Genomic DNA, 16,835 nt, shown 5'->3' with positions numbered 1-16,835 from the left:
GACGTTGAGACTGGTGTTTTGCGGGTACTATTTAATGAAGCTGCCATTTGAGGACTTGTGAGGCGTCTGTTTCTCAAACTAGACACTGTAATGTACTTGTCCTCTTGCTCAGTTGTGCACCAGGGCCTCCCATTCCTCTTTCTATTCTGGTTAGGGCCAGTTTGCGCTGTTCTGTGAAGGGAGTAGTACACAGCGTTGTATGAGATCTTCATTTTCTTGGCAATTTCTCGCATGGAATAGCCTTCATTTCTCAGAACAAGAATAGACTGGCCATTTTGAGCCTGTAGTCGAACCCACAAATGCTCCAGATACTCAACTAGTCTAAAAAAGGCCCGTTTTATTGCTTCTTTAATCAGAACAACAGTTTTCAGCTGTGCTAACATAATTGAAAAAGGGTTTTCTAATGATCAATTAGCCTTTTACAATTATAAACTTGGATTAGCTAACACAACGTGCCATTGGAACACAGGAGTGATGGTTGCTGATAATGGGCCTCTGTGTGCCTATGTAGATATTCCATAAAAAATCTGCCGTTTCCAGCTACAATAGTCATTTACAACATTAAAAATGTCTACAAGGTATTTCTGATCAATTTGATATTATTTTAATGGACAAAAAAACGTGATTTTCTTTCAAAAACAAGGACATTTCTAAGTGACCCCAAACTTTTGAACGGTAGTGTATATATTTGAAAAATCAAGGGACAAGCAGCCACCCATAAGAATCCTGGAAGAAGCAACTGCCATGACCTGAGCTCCTCTCAACTGTGTGTGACAGATGTGTGCTATCTGGGGAGTTATGAGTAATGAGTGCAGAAGACACATTTCTGTTGTTCGCTGTAACATGGACAAATGAAGTTGTATTGTATTGAATGACGGATTTGAAGTAAACAGGCCAGATACTCTTGGGCTGGAGCACCAATCCTGCTCTTAGGATAATACTTAGGGGGTTGGCTACTGTGGCTGTGAACATACATATTTCTGTTGTACTATGGATTAACAAGGCAACAGTAAACATGTTGTCCCCCGCAAATGATGCAGCTCCCCCCATTGGGCCAATTGAGATATCATGTGTGAGTAACATATTTCAGTTATTGTGTGTGACCACAGATTATCCATTATATGGGCCAGATACTCAAGTTGCCTCTTTAACAATGTGTTAAACAAGAAATGTCTTTAAAAAAAATGGAAGGCAGTCGGGAGGAGGCAAGATCAGGTGTGAACAACAGGCACCACTCCAATATAAAGTGGGGGGTTTTCAAAGTTGCCAGGAGTGCTACTTATATTTAACCTTTATTTAACTAGGCAAGTCAGTTAAGAACAAATTCCTATTTACAATGACTGCCTACCGGGGAGCAGTGGGTTAACTGCCTTGTTCAGCGGCAGAACAACAGATTTTTACCTTGTCAGCTCAGGGAATCGATCCAGCAACCTTTCGGTTACTGGCTCAACGCTCTAACCACTAGGCTACCTGCCGCCCCTATATCAGTTCACTCATAACAAGCTAAGCACTACTAAACTTATTTTTTATCAAATAAGCCACATGTAGCAAATAAGCCATTGCGTTGTTTGTTAACCAATTTCGACACTCTCTCATTGACTTCCATACAAAAACTACTCACTTGGTGAGCCAAAACTAAATAAATAAAAAAACGCCACCTGCGTTTTTTGGATCCAGTTATCCCTCTCACTTCGCATCTTCCTCTCTGGTGTGACTTGCAAATGTCACTTAATTAGTGTAGCTCCCGCCTTGGGCAATCAGTATAACTTTGTAAATGTCAGATCTTCATGGCAAGATGCATCATTCACCCAAGTTTTGTCAAAATCGGGCCAGTGCTGTCTGAGATATCACGTGTGACTAACATACGAACGGACAGACAGACAGGTGGACAGAGATTTCATTGTGGGGACAAGAACCAGACTCATAACATTTGTTCAACAGTCTGTCTTGTTTGTTTGTCTTCCAGGACGAGAACATCATGAACTCCATGCAGCTCTTTGAGAACGTGCTCTAGAGCCCAGCAGAACATTCTACGTCATTCTCCCATCGTCCGATCCTGTCCTCCTGTCTATACACAACCCCTGTCCAATCCCACAATACACACACACACACACACACAGACAGACACACTCAATTTAGTGCATCCTAATCTAGGATGGCTAATCCACAGATATGTACTAGCAGAGTTCATTTACTGCTGCACTAGCTTCAACCTGCCACTGCTTGTGGACTAAAGAGCGCACTAGAGAAAGAAAAGAGGAGAGAAGAGAGCTACTGGGACTTCTTCTACTTTACAACTTGTCAGCTTCCCAAAGAAAGGAGAAAGAAGGACCAAACTGCTCAACACTGATGATCCGAGGAGCTTCTAGAACTCTGCCTTCTCATTGGACCAAAAAGACAAATGACTAATCAAAAGATGGAGAGAGAATATGAGAGTGGCAATTGTGGAAACTCATCATGATGTTGCTGACCTCCAGACCAGGATCCTGTAGCTATAACACATAAGTACACTTACACAGCACTTACATATACTATATGGGGATGCACTGACACACTTCTTTGAAGAGTGTTTAAGAGTGTTGATGTAGCGTGCAGCAAGTTGGATTGATCCTGGGCAAGGACGCCAGCACCAAACACTAAAAAGAAAAGAACTGAAGCATGCGCTTGCACTAAGAATCATTCATATTCTACAATATGCACCAGAAGAGAATGCATTGCAAATGTAGATAGTCACAGTAGACCACTAAAAGAAAACTCAGTGTGTATGTAGATATGTATAGACAGTAATATATAATAATAACATAAATAAAGTTAGACGTTGTGCTCTCCTCTGTACTGCTCTATTGGGAGTAAGTAGTAGGTGGGGTTAAGGTTAAGGCCAAACAAAATCTATGGGCAGGTTTTCTTAACACTTACAGAATACTAATTGATGGAATTGTAGCCTTACATGTTTAGTATGTCTTTTTGGATCATTTGATCGTACAGGTATTTTGTTTCATTTCAAGTCAGTTCTGGAGTTTTGAGTTACCCCTACGGGCGGTGGGCTCTAACCCTACTGGTTGTGTCTGGCCATAGTTCTAGGTGACAGGGAGGGTCACTGGTTCTGTTCTGTCACCAACGGACCAGCGAGTCACCAACGGATAAGCATGAGATGTACAGTATGTCAGTGCCTCCTTATAATGTGTGTAACAACAAGACAGATATACTAAGATGTATATGTGTTATAAACTAAAGCCATCCTCAGATGAATACAGAGTATACAGCAATGGCTTGATCCCTCTTCTCAATCGTTCATCAGAGGTTTTGTTTTGTTAATGTCCCAAAATGGCCCCCTTATTTCCTTTCAGGAATAGGGTCCATTTAGGACATCTATGATGTGATCATCCGAGGTCTGAGCACTGACCGCTAGTGATGACATCACTGTAATTTCCTATCCTAAGCCCTGATAAGGTATGTGGTGTTGTTGTTGTTGTACAGATATATGCAGTAGTGAATGAAGGAACAGTGTTCCTGTGGCAGAAAGTATTATTACAGGCCTGTTCTTCTCATTGAAACCAAAAGCAATTCTGGGACGGCAAAAATATGCCATAATCCTGATGCGGTAATACCATGGTAAATAATGGTAATACTATAATCCTTTATACCTGTAACACGTTGACTGCTCAGACTGCAGACAAAACCCATACCCCGCCCCACCCCATACTTTCATACCCCTACACCTAAGCCCTAACCACCAAAGCCCCTAGGCACCAGGCCCTATATATTGTACCCTGTGGCCCTGTTCTAGGAAATCACATTGTCTCAGAGGTAGAGTGTTGTAACAGAGGTTTTCTCTGTCTTTGCCATAACAACATAGCTCATGTGACCTGGCCTGGAGCAGATTAGTTCTGTTCACACGTGTGCGTGTGTGTGTTTGTTTGTGCGGTGTGGCATGAATGAATGAAACAGACTAGAGACCAAACCATAGAACTAAAGCATGCACAGATAGCATGGCCAAGCCCTGGTGCCTGGCCTAAATGTCATACACACACACACACACACATAGACATATATATACTCACACACACACTCCATGTGAGCCACTCTCTCCATGAGAAAACAATGTTGTGTTATTTACTGTTTGAAGGAGGGCCTGTTTTGAAGCAGAAAGACTAGAATGACCAGTGCAAACATGAGGGAATTCTTAACTCATAATTAATTTGAATTCTAAATGGCCTGATTGAGAATTCCCAGGATTCCTAGGCTGTATGTGTTGATCACTTCACTATCCGTGGGATGTCATCATGAGTGGGTGGGTGGGTGTGTATGTGAGCGTTACAAAGTGTATGTGTGTGCATGAGCGCTAGAACGTGTGTGTGTGTTGCAATGATGTAAATCCAGGCTGTGTGTGTGTGTGTTGCATGATGTAAATCCAGGCTTTAGCATCTCTAGTGCTACTCCTCCTGCCAAACACCTTCACAAACATGTGACTCCTGATTCTACTGTCCCAAATCCTCAGGTCTCAGCTCCCTTACACCACACATGCACAGACGCACGCACACACACACACACACACACACACACACACACACACACACACACACACACACACATTAAGGTTCAAGTTCTGGAATACTACAGGCCTACATAAGCCTTTATCTTACATACCTGTAGTCATTGTCATGTGGGGTACTTTATCTCACATGCATAAATAACCACCAGAGCGAGCACTGAGAGAGAGTTTGTGTATGTCTGTCATGTCTGATCTCACTCCCTTGTGTATGCGTCAGTGGCAGGTGCTGGTAGGGTAAAGGCTGATTGGGGATTAGTCAATAGCTAGGCCATAGCAGGTCAGGAGGACACGGCCACTTTGGCCAATGAAAAATGAAGCACTTTAGTTAGTTCATTGAGTGGATAATATACTGTAGCAGATCTTACACTACAGGGCCAATAATAAACAACATAAAGAGTAGATCTAAGATCAGGTGCCTGCTGTACATCAAATCTTATTCATTATTGTCTAAAAGGCTAAACTGATCCTAGATCAGCACTTCTAATCTGAGATGCTTGTTGATAAATACATGCCCAAATATGACTTTGTTTCTGGATGGAGACTGATTTGCCAGACTGCTGTATAAATTCCTCTGTTGGTCTTTGAGTTGACTGCCTGATCTGTTAGGTACCTGCTTTGGCTTAGATCATTGATTTAGTTGCTGTGAGTTTTATTGTTGTTATTTATCTGTGTTGGAAAATGGCGGTGATAAAATAACATGGTTATTGCCTATTGTGGTGGAAGGGAATTGAAGATGAGCAGAGTAATGTGATGACGAGATGAAACCAAATGGAATGTGATAAGATGTGACATTGTTGCATAACATGAGAATATCACCACTTGATGCCGATGAAGAGCACCACTATGTTGGACTTTCACATTGAGAAACAGAAGGGTGAAAGCTAGGAGGATAACCTAGGTTAACGATGTGGGCCTGCAATCGGAGGGTTGCCAGGCTGAATATCATGTCTGATGGTAAAAAAAAAATGTGGTAGGATTCTAGATAAGACCTCACACTTAAAAATCAATCAACCTCAGGGGAACTTTTAATGCAGAGGGCTAAATCAGGGTCACACAGTGTTTGAACTTTGAAACAAAAGTACTTTGAAACAAAAGTATACACCTCCCACACATGGTTATGAACCATGGCAGATATAGAGTTGAAATGTATTTAGTTTTGAATTTGCATCCCAATATTATACTTTATATACATAATTTAAGACTGAAATATAACAAAACCGTTTAACATAGAAACACAGGATTTTTTAAAGTAATGTTTATTAACTATAAAAAGTTATGAATAACATTCCACCCATGAGGCCACTAGGTCATTTGACTGCAGGAAAGGTCTATGCAGTAACATACTACAGGCCAAATAGGCAACTGACTTCAGGTAAAGTATTCAAGTTTTTCTGCAGTGGGTTAAATCAGGGTCACACAGCGGTAGTCTTAACAAATCTACTTTGAAACAGAAGTATAAACCTCATACACATGGTTATGGGCTTAAAAAAGAAGACACCTGTACCATGTCAGATATAGAGTTTAAATTTATTACATTTTGAGTTTGCATTCCAATGTTACATTTGATTTACATCACAGAAGACTGAAATATAACAAAACCTGTTTGACACAGAGACTCCAGATTTTCTGCGGGTTTTTTGAAATGTTTATTAATTATAAAATGATGAACGATATGAATAACATTCCACCCATGAGGCCACTAGAGGGAGATTTGTTCCTTTGACTGCAGGAAAGAGCTACCAGAAATGAATGGAACCAATAACAGTACATTTACTACTGGTAACATACGGTCTGTAATGGGGAATTTATAGAAAATAAACAATCAAAGGGCAAACAGTTAACACAATAAAACAATGAATGCTCAAGAATTGGTGGGAGACAGCTGGGTGCATTCTGGAGAGATGTGCCAACATCTTCGCCACACATCCCTCCCCTTCTTCTTGTCTCAACATTTAAAATTATACTAAAGGCACATCATCTTCACACACATTTTAGATGCATTGCTTTTTACTGACAGCCGCATCTCAATAATCAGCTAGGCCTATATTGCCAAGCTCGCTGCCCAAATTGCGGTATTCCCAATTAGGCATGTATATGTGATTTGAAACTATCCACAGCTTTAAAAGAAGCTAATTATCCCCTGTGGCTAAGTCATGCTCTCTGGTGAAGTATTTTGAATTATTTTATTTATTTCTGTATAGACGGGAGTAATTGTATACTTTTGACAAATGTATTTAATTTGACTTTAGGCTACAGTGACTACTGTTACCGAATCATGTCCTATGCTTAGGTTACTCATCACATTAGGAATTGTATGTTATTGTTGGCCTGCAAATACTTTATTATAAATTGTAGTTTTTCCCCCCAACCCCCTGCACTCAGCACCCCCTACTCAAAACAAATTCCTGCTGCTATGCAGACAGATAGGCAGACAGACATGCATACATGCAGTATAGAGAGATTGAATTATCAGGAAACTGGTTAATATTGGCACAGTTCACATTTCAACAGTAAAATGACTGTACAATATTGCAGTACTTCAGTCTACAATGCAATCTAGAGACCGTTTTTAAGAAGACCTACATTAAACCATTATTGTGTTCCTCCCCCCTCTTGGTCTTGTTTTGGATATGTAATTATTTGGGTTATATATTTGGGCAGCATGTCTATGTTTGTGGAGCATGGGTCTTGAAGAACTGTATTGCTGCGATACGCCTAGAATACCACTAGATGTGAGTATGGAACGGTGCAAATATCCACAGAACCAGGGAGAAAGTGGAAGACGACATTTTGTGTTCATAAAAACAGGGACAAGCTTGTCGAAACGAGAGCACTGAGAAAGAGGGGGAGATTGGAGGAGAAACATTGAGAGAAAGAGGAAGGGTAGGCTTCTGGAACCGGCGTGCCCAGAACACGTTGAATTTTGCCGCGTTCCAAAACCTGGAAACTCGGAAATATCCGACTTCCGACTTCAGTTTTGTTCAAGACAACTGTGTACTCAGAAAAAAAACGAGCTCCGACTGAGATAAATATTTTGAACGGTCAGCCAACTCGGAATTCATAGTCGGAAACACGGGTATATTTATAGAGCCCTGACATTCCGACCTGAAGATCACTGACGTCATGATTTGACCTAATTTTATTCCCAGTTGTCTTGAACGCACTAAAGTCGCAAGTCAGAAGTTTTTGAGTTCCCGGTTGTCATGAACGTGGCAGTAAGCACAAAGAGGAAGGGCGTGACGTCAGGGCCTATCTGAGCATGCGCTGTTATGTGTCCAGTCAACCCCGTGCCTATCTGTAGACTACATAATACACACTCTTTCTGTATCTACAGACATTGCTGTCTGACAGCCCCAAACACTGGCGCAGGAGACTACAAGAATAGTTATTTTCTACCTACTAAGAACTCGACCAACACACATCTAACGCTCCTTTCGGCTTCATTTGAAGGTTGTTGTTCGGGTTTAACCTACCTTTGGCTGTATCACTCCTAACCAACCCTAACCTCACCAGCACCGTCACGGGGACTTTACCATAACCCTGAAGGGAAACGGGTCCTGCCGGTGTTCCTTCCCCAGGACAGGTGAGTGTTTACCTGAGGAGCCAGCTGTTTGGTGCTCACTAGCCGTATTTGCATCATTCTCGTGATGGGGAATATGACGCCATAGCTAGCTACAGTGTGACAGAGAGAGGGAGATATACAACATCCGAGGATGGACCAATAGCAAACACGGAGGGAGCAGAAGGATCATGTCTATAGCAATGCATGCTCCTAATCAGAGGGCCTCATTGAATGATAAGAGATGCGCAGTGGAATCGTATGAGTTATTGCTTTCTATTGATTAGCATATAGGCAATTCCATGGTAACAGAATGACGCTGAGACTACGATTTTTGGCAAAGTTAAACAAACCATACAACTCTATGCATAAGGACTACTTTCAAAATGTCCACATAAAACAACCCATATACTTGAAAAACAGTGCAGATGTAAAGTTTTGTAACAGAATGACAGTAAAATTGCCCTTTTTATGTGACCAAGTTTTCCAAAAACTCTGTTCAACATCTACTCTGAATTGAGATTCAATGATGTCTGCATAAATAATAGGCTGCTTGGACATCGCAGTAGAGCACAGTGCATTATACCCTAGTGTGCTTTACTGTACAGACCTATACACTACTCTACTTTGAGTGTGTGAGAGAGAAGACTGTTTTCACAATTCTGTCAGTAACAGTATGCCAGTGGAAGGGAGGACAGTAGCTGGTGACCCAACTGCGGTTTCCAATTTACACCTTTTAATTGCTTAATAAATCATAAACACAATTGTTATCAGTAAAATTAAATATAAATGTTCATATTAGTTTCCAAGGGTCTTAACTTCAACATTATTGTGTTTTGATTTACAGTACCAGTCAAAAGTTTGGACACACCTATTCATTCAAGGGTTTTTCTTTATTTTCTATATAGTAGAATAATAGTGACGACATCACAACTACGAAAACACATATGGAATCATGTAGTAACTAAAAAAGTGTTAAACAAATCTAAATATATTTTATATATGAGATTCTTCAAAGTAGTCACCCTTTGCCTTGATTACAGCTTTGCACACTCTTGGCATTCTCTCAACCAGCTTCACCTGGAATGTTTTTCCAACAGTCTTGAAGAAGTTCCCACATATGCTGAGCACTTGTTGGCTGCTTTTCCTTGACTCTGTGGTCCAACTCATCCCAAACCATCTCAATTGGGTTGAAGTCAAGTGATTGTGGAGGCCAGGTCATCTGATGCAGCACTCCATCACTCTCCTTCTTGGTCAAATAGCCCTTACACAGCCAGCCTGTAGGTGTGTTGGTTCATTGTCATGTTGAAAAACAAATGATAGTCTCACTAAGTGCAAACCAGATGTGATGGCGCATCGCTGTAGAATGCTGTGGTAGCCATGCTGGTTAAGTGTGCCTTGAATTCTAAATAAATCACAGACAGTGTCACCAGCAAAGCACCATCACACCTCCTCCAGGCTTCACGGTGGGAACTACACATGCAGAGATCATCCGTTCACCTACTCAGCATCTCACAAAGACACAGCGGTTGGAACCAAAAATCTCAAATTTGGACTCATCAGACCAAAGAACAGATTTCCCCTGGTTTAATGTCCATTGCTTGTGTTTCTTGGCCCAAGCAAGTCTTCTTATTGGTGTCATTTATGAGTGGTTTCTTTGCAACAATTCGACCATGAAATCCTGATTCACGCAGTCTGCTCTGAGCAGTTGATGTTGAGATATCTGTTACTTGTGATGCATTTATTTGGGCTGCAATTTCTGAGGCTGGTAATGAACTTCTCTTCTGTAGCAGAGGTAACTCTGGGTCTTCCTTTTTTTGTGGAGGTCCTCATGAGAGACAGTTTCATCATAGCGCTTGATGTTTTTTGCGACTGCACTTGAATAAACTTTCAAATATCTTGAAATATTCTGTATTGACTGACCTTCATGTCTTAAAGTAATGATGGACTGTCTTTGCTTATTTGAGCTGTTCTCGCCATAATATGGACTTGGTCTTTAACCAAATAGGGCTATCTTCTGTATACAACCCCAACCTTGTCACAACACAACTGATTGGCTCAAACATATTAAGAAGGAAAGAAATTCCACATATGAACTTTTTTCAAGGCACACCTGTTAATTTAAATTCATTCCAGGTGACTACCTCATGAAGCTGGTTTGGGATGGGATGAGATTTGGGAATAGTTGGACCGCAGAGTGAAGGAAAAGCAGCCAACAAGTGCTCAGCATATGTGGGAACTCCTTCAAGACTGTTGGAAAATCAGGTGAAGCTGGTTGAGAAAATCCAGTTGAAGCTGGTTGAGAGAATGTCAAGAGTGTGAAAAGCTGTCATCAAGGTGAAGGGTGGCTAATTTGAAGAATCTCAAACATAACATATATTTTGATTTGTTTCACACTTTTTTTTTTTGTTGGTTACTACATAATTCAAATAGTTATTTCAGTGTTGATGTCTTCACTATTATTCTACAAAGTAGAAAATAGTAAAAATAAAGTAAAATCCTTGAATGAGTAGGTGTGTGTGTGTGTGTGTGTGTGTATATATAAATGTGTGTGTATATATGTGTGTGTATATATATGTGTGTGTGTATATATATATATATATATAAATATTATATAAAAAATATGCCTTCATTTCTGTAAAATATAGACTCTTCGCTTTCATTTGACACCAAATGTAATGAGCTCTTATGAACTTAAGATGTTGGTGCTCATGGGTCCTTTTACCTCTCCCCCTTCCCGTCATCTTATAACGTGTGTGTTAAAATTAGTTGTTACATAAGTAGGACTATTCATCGATATCCATCCATCAATCACCATGTAGGGATCGCATCTGATTTTTAGGGTGAGATTTATTACCATGGTTGTCCTGGAAACAATGCTTGGAGGAATGTGTGTGTGCGTCACTTGCGTGAGCCAACATGAGGAAGAAAGATTTGTTTTGTCCTCAGGTTACCAAGAAGTTATTCGTAGCCTATAATCTATGGCGATTTCTACACAATGAAAGGCTCCAGCAGAACCTTTGGTTTGTAGGTTAGGCTGCACAAGTTAGGCTATGTCATTATGATCAATATGAACTGTGCACGCTCTCTCGCCACGGGGAGTGCGTGAGTGTGAGAGAGGATATGCTCCCCTCTGATCCCCTTCATTAATGTAGCTTACAAATTGTGTTTTAGGTGTTATTTAAATCACATTCTCAAAGAAAATGTTTAACATGATGGCTTAACTTTGCCTCCACAGGTGTTTCATGGGGATTTGGCTATTAAGCCTGTAGCCTACCGTTATTAATAATGAATATTATTACTAGTGTGAGAGCTGGGCCACCCGGTTGACTTGTGCTGCAGTGGGTCTCAGACCAATATAGTCTGACTGCGACCCGCATCCCGGGATGTTCTTCCAGCCCCCTCTTTCAAATGGCTCCTGGATGCTTATCTTTCTATTGATTCTTGGCTACTTCCTCGTTCTAGTTTACTCCTGACGGAATTCTATCTTTTAACCTGCACTTAAGCCTACCTTTCTCTTCAAGACATTGGGTTCTATGTCAATATATTTCTGACTGCGGAACGAAGCGCTCCTCTTGTGCACACGACATGGCTCTGGTCGTAGTGGCTGGTTCGTAGTTAGGATAAATGAAACGGCAAATCATTGCAGTTAATAAAAGTCTCATAGATCAGACTCCAATCTCAGGTGTTTCCTGAGATGATAAAGGCATTTAACAAAAGGTTTAAGCCAAACCATTGGTGACCAAGCCTAGCGTTGTACTTTCTCCTATGTCAGTGGCGCACGCTTTATGATTGGAGCTTATACTATTGCCCTGCGGCCGCCTCCATTGGACAGTGCTGCAAGAAGTGTGCTGTAAGGACCGCTCCCCGTACCCAGTTCACGTTGGACATGGATAGCTCAGATTTGATCACACTATGCTTCCTTACCATAGGCCTACCTCTGCTCTATACCCCACTTTTCTAGCCACTCCACCATCTCCCTACAACCTGCCCTTTTGCCGTAGGCCTACCTAATTTCCTTAAATTACACTTGGTATAGGCCTATAAGCAGCCTTCACCTTCCTATGATGTATTATACCACCGACCCGCCTCCACCCCGCTCGCCTCCCTTCTGCCCCGCTGGGAAGGCCAGTTAAACCCAGGGAACCCTAGGGCTGACTTTCTAGTGGGGAACGGACCATCTCCTGTATAGGACCTGGTCTTGCAGGTGGGGGGTGGTCAGCACAATTCCAGCCTGGGGATGTGGGCGTGGTTCGAGGTCGGTCGCGTTCCACCTGACTAGCCTACGTCAACGACTAATCCTCCACCTGTTCCATTATCAATCCTAAGGGTTTTTCTACTAAAATATGTGATATTTTGTGATATTTTGTGTAATTCATTGACCAGTCATGCATTAAGTTTATTGACAATGTTGAACTTTGAAACCTGTGTCTTTTTGATAATCAGAAGCTGAAACTCATGAAATTCAGGTAGAAAAAGCATGATTTATTTTACGTAAGTCATCAGCGGTGGATCCGGTGACACTAAGGCGCAATTACGCATGCGACACGATAGGCCTATTAATTAGCCCTACTACTATTACATTCAGGACGCCAGTGTCGCTCACTAAAACAAACACAAATGAATAACCAATTACTTAATAATATTAATAATAATATTAGGCCAACATGGGAATCAAGTATACCACAGTTAGATTGCTCAGATTTGTGGGACACTGTTATGGACAATTGGCCTGAAAGTATCATCTTCTCCCACTGCCAAGTAGACTATAACAGCTGACAGAGCAATAGCCTAGCATTCCAGCTGACTAGTTTTTAAAATATTTTTTCTTGGACACACACACAATGAATCCCTGGTGGGCTGGGACCTGCGAGGGTTCGCCAAGCAACAGGCCCTCCCAAGTGTCAGTTTTTAGAGGTCGGTCGTCAGGAGCACCATGAGGGTTCTACCCTCGACACTAATTTGCCTATTTTAATAGCCTAATAATAATAGGCCTACCTGTTATTTTAACAGCCACTGGTCAATGAATAGGGTAGGCTACGGTGTTAGAATGTCTACAATTAATCAAGAAAATAAATCTTACATTTCATAAAAGTAGGCCTATAGGTGTTGCAAACTGTGTCTGGGGACTAAATGGAAACTAGATGACTAAGGAATCCAATCCATCTCAATGTTCCCGAAATAATCCATGAGATCAGATTAACTCACTGCATTTATGCGTGAGAATATTTACACCTAATGTAAATATTCAAGTGTACATTCACCTTTTTTATTTAAACTTTTTGATGAGGCAAGGACTTTGGCTAAACTGCTGACAATCTAAACCTATAATCGTTTGTATAGGACACTTGTCACCATTTTCTAGGCATGAAAAGAATGTCCCCCTGAAAAATAATATATGGTAGGTAGGCCTACAGTAGTATAGTGATGATGAAGAAAAACCTGAGCACCATTCAATTCTGTATTAAACTTCACGCAAGTAGTTTGTTGGACATGATGATTAGATAGTAATGGCCATAGTGTTTCATTCTAACATTGAATTTGGGTGAATAATTGCGGTCTGGATGAAGTTAGTGTTAAGGCTAAATTTACATACAGCATTGACACAAAGCATAACCTTTTGCGATTAACCAGCTGGTTCTGATGCTTATTTTGTGGGAGAAGAGACAAGGTGGATAACTCTACAATAAACACCCATGTGTAACAGGTGAACGTGAAATCAAACGCATCACATTATTCTGCGTATTCTTCACACCGTATCTATTACTCAACATGCTCCAGCTGTGACGGTGCCGAGGGTATTCACTCACATCCCAGACACCAGAGATCACGTGGCATAGTTGTCTTTCTGTTGAACCTATGTAACGTAGAGCGGAGGCAATAGATAGGCCAATAATTAAGTCTCTCTTTTCAAACTCATTTCTAGACACTGTACAGTCAAGCAAGAATGGGTCCGTAGATTATGGCAGTCATCTCTCTAACATTTTTAATTGAACAATAATGTACATTTTATTACAGAATGGTGAAATGAAATCGATTACCACCTCCTCACAGCTGTAGCCATACTGATACTATTGGTTAAAGCTGCAATCAGCAGTTGAAGCAATAACAAAGTGAACTCCCCACCACGGTGTGAACCGGAGGATTGGGCTCGAGAAATGTAACCGCTCTCAAATTCAAAGGAGCTATGGATGCAAGGACTGACAATCCATGATGTCAAAATTATAGTTTTAACCATGTTACATTTACTCTTTACAAACATTGGAGTAGAACAAGCTTATATTCTGGGTTCTGAAGGGGTGTGACAGTTGAACTAAGCTCACAAGACATTTATAAGTCATATTCCTCAAGAATGAATGGGTACATTTAATAAATTTATAAGTCCAAAATTGGATGAAGCAACTAATGATTGCCCCTTGAAGTGATGTTTGTTTCCACCTCAGTCTGGGATCAACAGGATATCCTTCTTTAGATTGTCCCACGCTGGCCCACACAAGTCTTTCCAGCTCTGTCTCTGTGGAGTGATGTGGGTTTTTTGTTGACCATGTGTTGTAAAAGCAAGGTAGCCTCAGGAGCGTGTTATTGAAGATGGGACTGTAGGAAATTGCTGTCTCCAGCTGTTCTGTTTCCAGATATTCAGGATTACCAATTGAAGAATACTGATCAGTCAGACACTTCTCTGTACAATCAAGAAGTTTCTTTATTCACCACACACAGGATCCTGGGGAACACGATATCACATCCAAGCATGGTGGAAACATGTTCAAAGACCAGGCTACACAAGTCAGTCTTTTTTTATATTTCTGAGTTCACTTTACATTACCGTCTTGGCTCGTAGGGAGATAGAAGATCTGAGATCTACAGTAGGATGAGGTTAAACCAAGCCTAGATTTAAACATGATACATGGCATTTGAAAATGTATTCTAAAAGGTTACCGGTAGCCAGTGTAGAGAAGCAGTTGTGATATGGTTACATTTCCTGGTGTATATACTAGAGGTCGACCGAATTATGATTTTTCAACGCCGAAACCGATTATTGGAGGACAAAAAAAGCCGATACCGATTTTTAAATCGGCCAATTTAACAAATGTGTATATATATATTTATTTGTAATAATGACAATTACAACAATACTGAATGAACACTTATTTTAACTTAATATAATACATCAATAAAATCAATTTAGCCTCAAATAAATAATGAAACATGTTCAATTTGGTTTAAATAATGCAAAAACAAAGTGTTGGAGAAGAAAGTAAAAGTGCAATATGTGCCATGTAAGAAAGCTAACGTTTAAGTTCCTTGCTCAGAACATGAGAACATATGAAAGCTGGTGGTTCCTTTTAACATGAGACTTCAATATTCCAAGGTAAGAGGTTTTATGTTGTAGTTAATATAGTATTTATAGGACTATTTATCTCTATACCATTTGTATTTCATATACCTTTGACTATTGGATGTTCTTATAGGCACTTTAGTATTGCCAGTGTAACAGTATAGCTTCCGGCCCTCTCCCCGCTCCTACCTGGGCTCGAACCAGGAACACATCGACAACAGCCACCCTCGAAACAGCGTTACCCATGCAGAGCAAGGGGAATAACTACTCCAAGTCTCAGAGCGAGTGACGTTTGAAACGCTATTAGTGCACACCCCGCTAACTAGCTAGCCATTTCACATCGGTTACACAAGCCTAATCTCGGGAGTTGATAGGCTTGAAGTCATAAACAGCAGAGCACGAAAGTGCTGTTTGAATGAATGCTTACGAGCCTGCTGCTGCCTACCATCGCTCAGACTGCTCTATCAAATCATAGACTTAATATAATAACACACAGAAACACACATGTCATTAATATGGTCGAATCCAGAAACTATCATCTCGAAAACCAGACGTTTATTCTTTCAGTGAAATACGGAACTGTTCCGTATTTTATCTAACGGGTGGCATCCATCAGTCTAAATATTCCTTATTACATTGCACAACCTTCAATTTTATGTAATAATTATGTAAAATTCTGGCAAATTAGTTCGCAATGAGCCAGGCGGCCCAAACTGTTGCATATACCCTGACTCTGCGTGCAATGAACGCAAGAGAAGTGACACAATTTCACCTGGTTTATATTGCCTGCTAACCTGGATTTCTTTTAGCTAAATATGCAGGTTTAAAAATATATACTTCTGTGTATTGATTTTAAGAAAGGCATTGGTGTTTATGGTTAGGTACACGTTGAAGCAAAGACAGTCCTTTTTCGCGAATGCGCACTGCATCGATTATATGCAACGCAGGACACGCTAGATAAACTAGTAATATCATCAACCATGTGTAGTTATAACTAGTGATTGTGATTGATTAAGTTTAATGCTAGCTAGCAACTTACCTTGGCTTCTTACTGCATTCGCGTAACAGGCGGGCTCCTCATGAGGCAGGTGGTTAGAGCGTTGGACTAGTTAACCGTGAGGTTGCAAGATTAAATCCCTGAGCTGACAAGGTAAAAATCTGCTGTTCTGCCCCTGAACAAGGCAGTTAACCCACCGTTCCTAGGCCATCATTGAAAATAAGAATGTGTTCTTAACTGACTTGCCTAGTTAAATAATGATTAAATAAAGGTGTAAAAAAAACAAATCTCTGCAAAATCGGTGTACAAAATGACTGATTTCCGATTGTTATGAAAACTTGAAATCGGCCATTCCAATTAATCAGTCGACCTCTAGTATATACAAATAGTT

The 16,835-nt window shown here is 40.7% G+C and overlaps 2 protein-coding genes across 4 annotated transcripts in view; both read left to right on the top strand.

Annotated features, from left to right (window-relative positions):
* kcnip3a (Kv channel interacting protein 3a, calsenilin) overlaps nucleotides 1-7,159 on the top strand; it is an 89,882-nt gene extending 82,723 nt beyond the window's left edge. For all 3 annotated transcript variants that reach the window (XM_020463398.2, XM_031804906.1, XM_031804904.1), the window contains one exon: nucleotides 1,967-7,159. In XM_020463398.2, coding sequence (XP_020318987.1) covers nucleotides 1,967-2,014 — 48 coding nt within the window. In that variant the 3' untranslated portion in view covers nucleotides 2,015-7,159. The remainder of the gene's footprint in view (nucleotides 1-1,966) is intronic.
* A 658-nt stretch (nucleotides 7,160-7,817) lies between these two features.
* Nucleotides 7,818-16,835, top strand: part of LOC109881535 (solute carrier family 23 member 2) — a 76,247-nt gene continuing 67,229 nt past the window's right edge. Inside the window, exon 1 of the mRNA XM_020473664.2 lies at nucleotides 7,818-8,135. The gene's annotated coding sequence lies outside the window, so the exon portion shown is untranslated. The remainder of the gene's footprint in view (nucleotides 8,136-16,835) is intronic.

This window comes from Oncorhynchus kisutch, linkage group LG3 (genome assembly GCF_002021735.2).
Source record: "Oncorhynchus kisutch isolate 150728-3 linkage group LG3, Okis_V2, whole genome shotgun sequence".
Lineage (NCBI taxonomy): Eukaryota > Metazoa > Chordata > Actinopteri > Salmoniformes > Salmonidae > Oncorhynchus > Oncorhynchus kisutch.
This window is presented reverse-complemented; position numbering and strand designations above follow the sequence as displayed.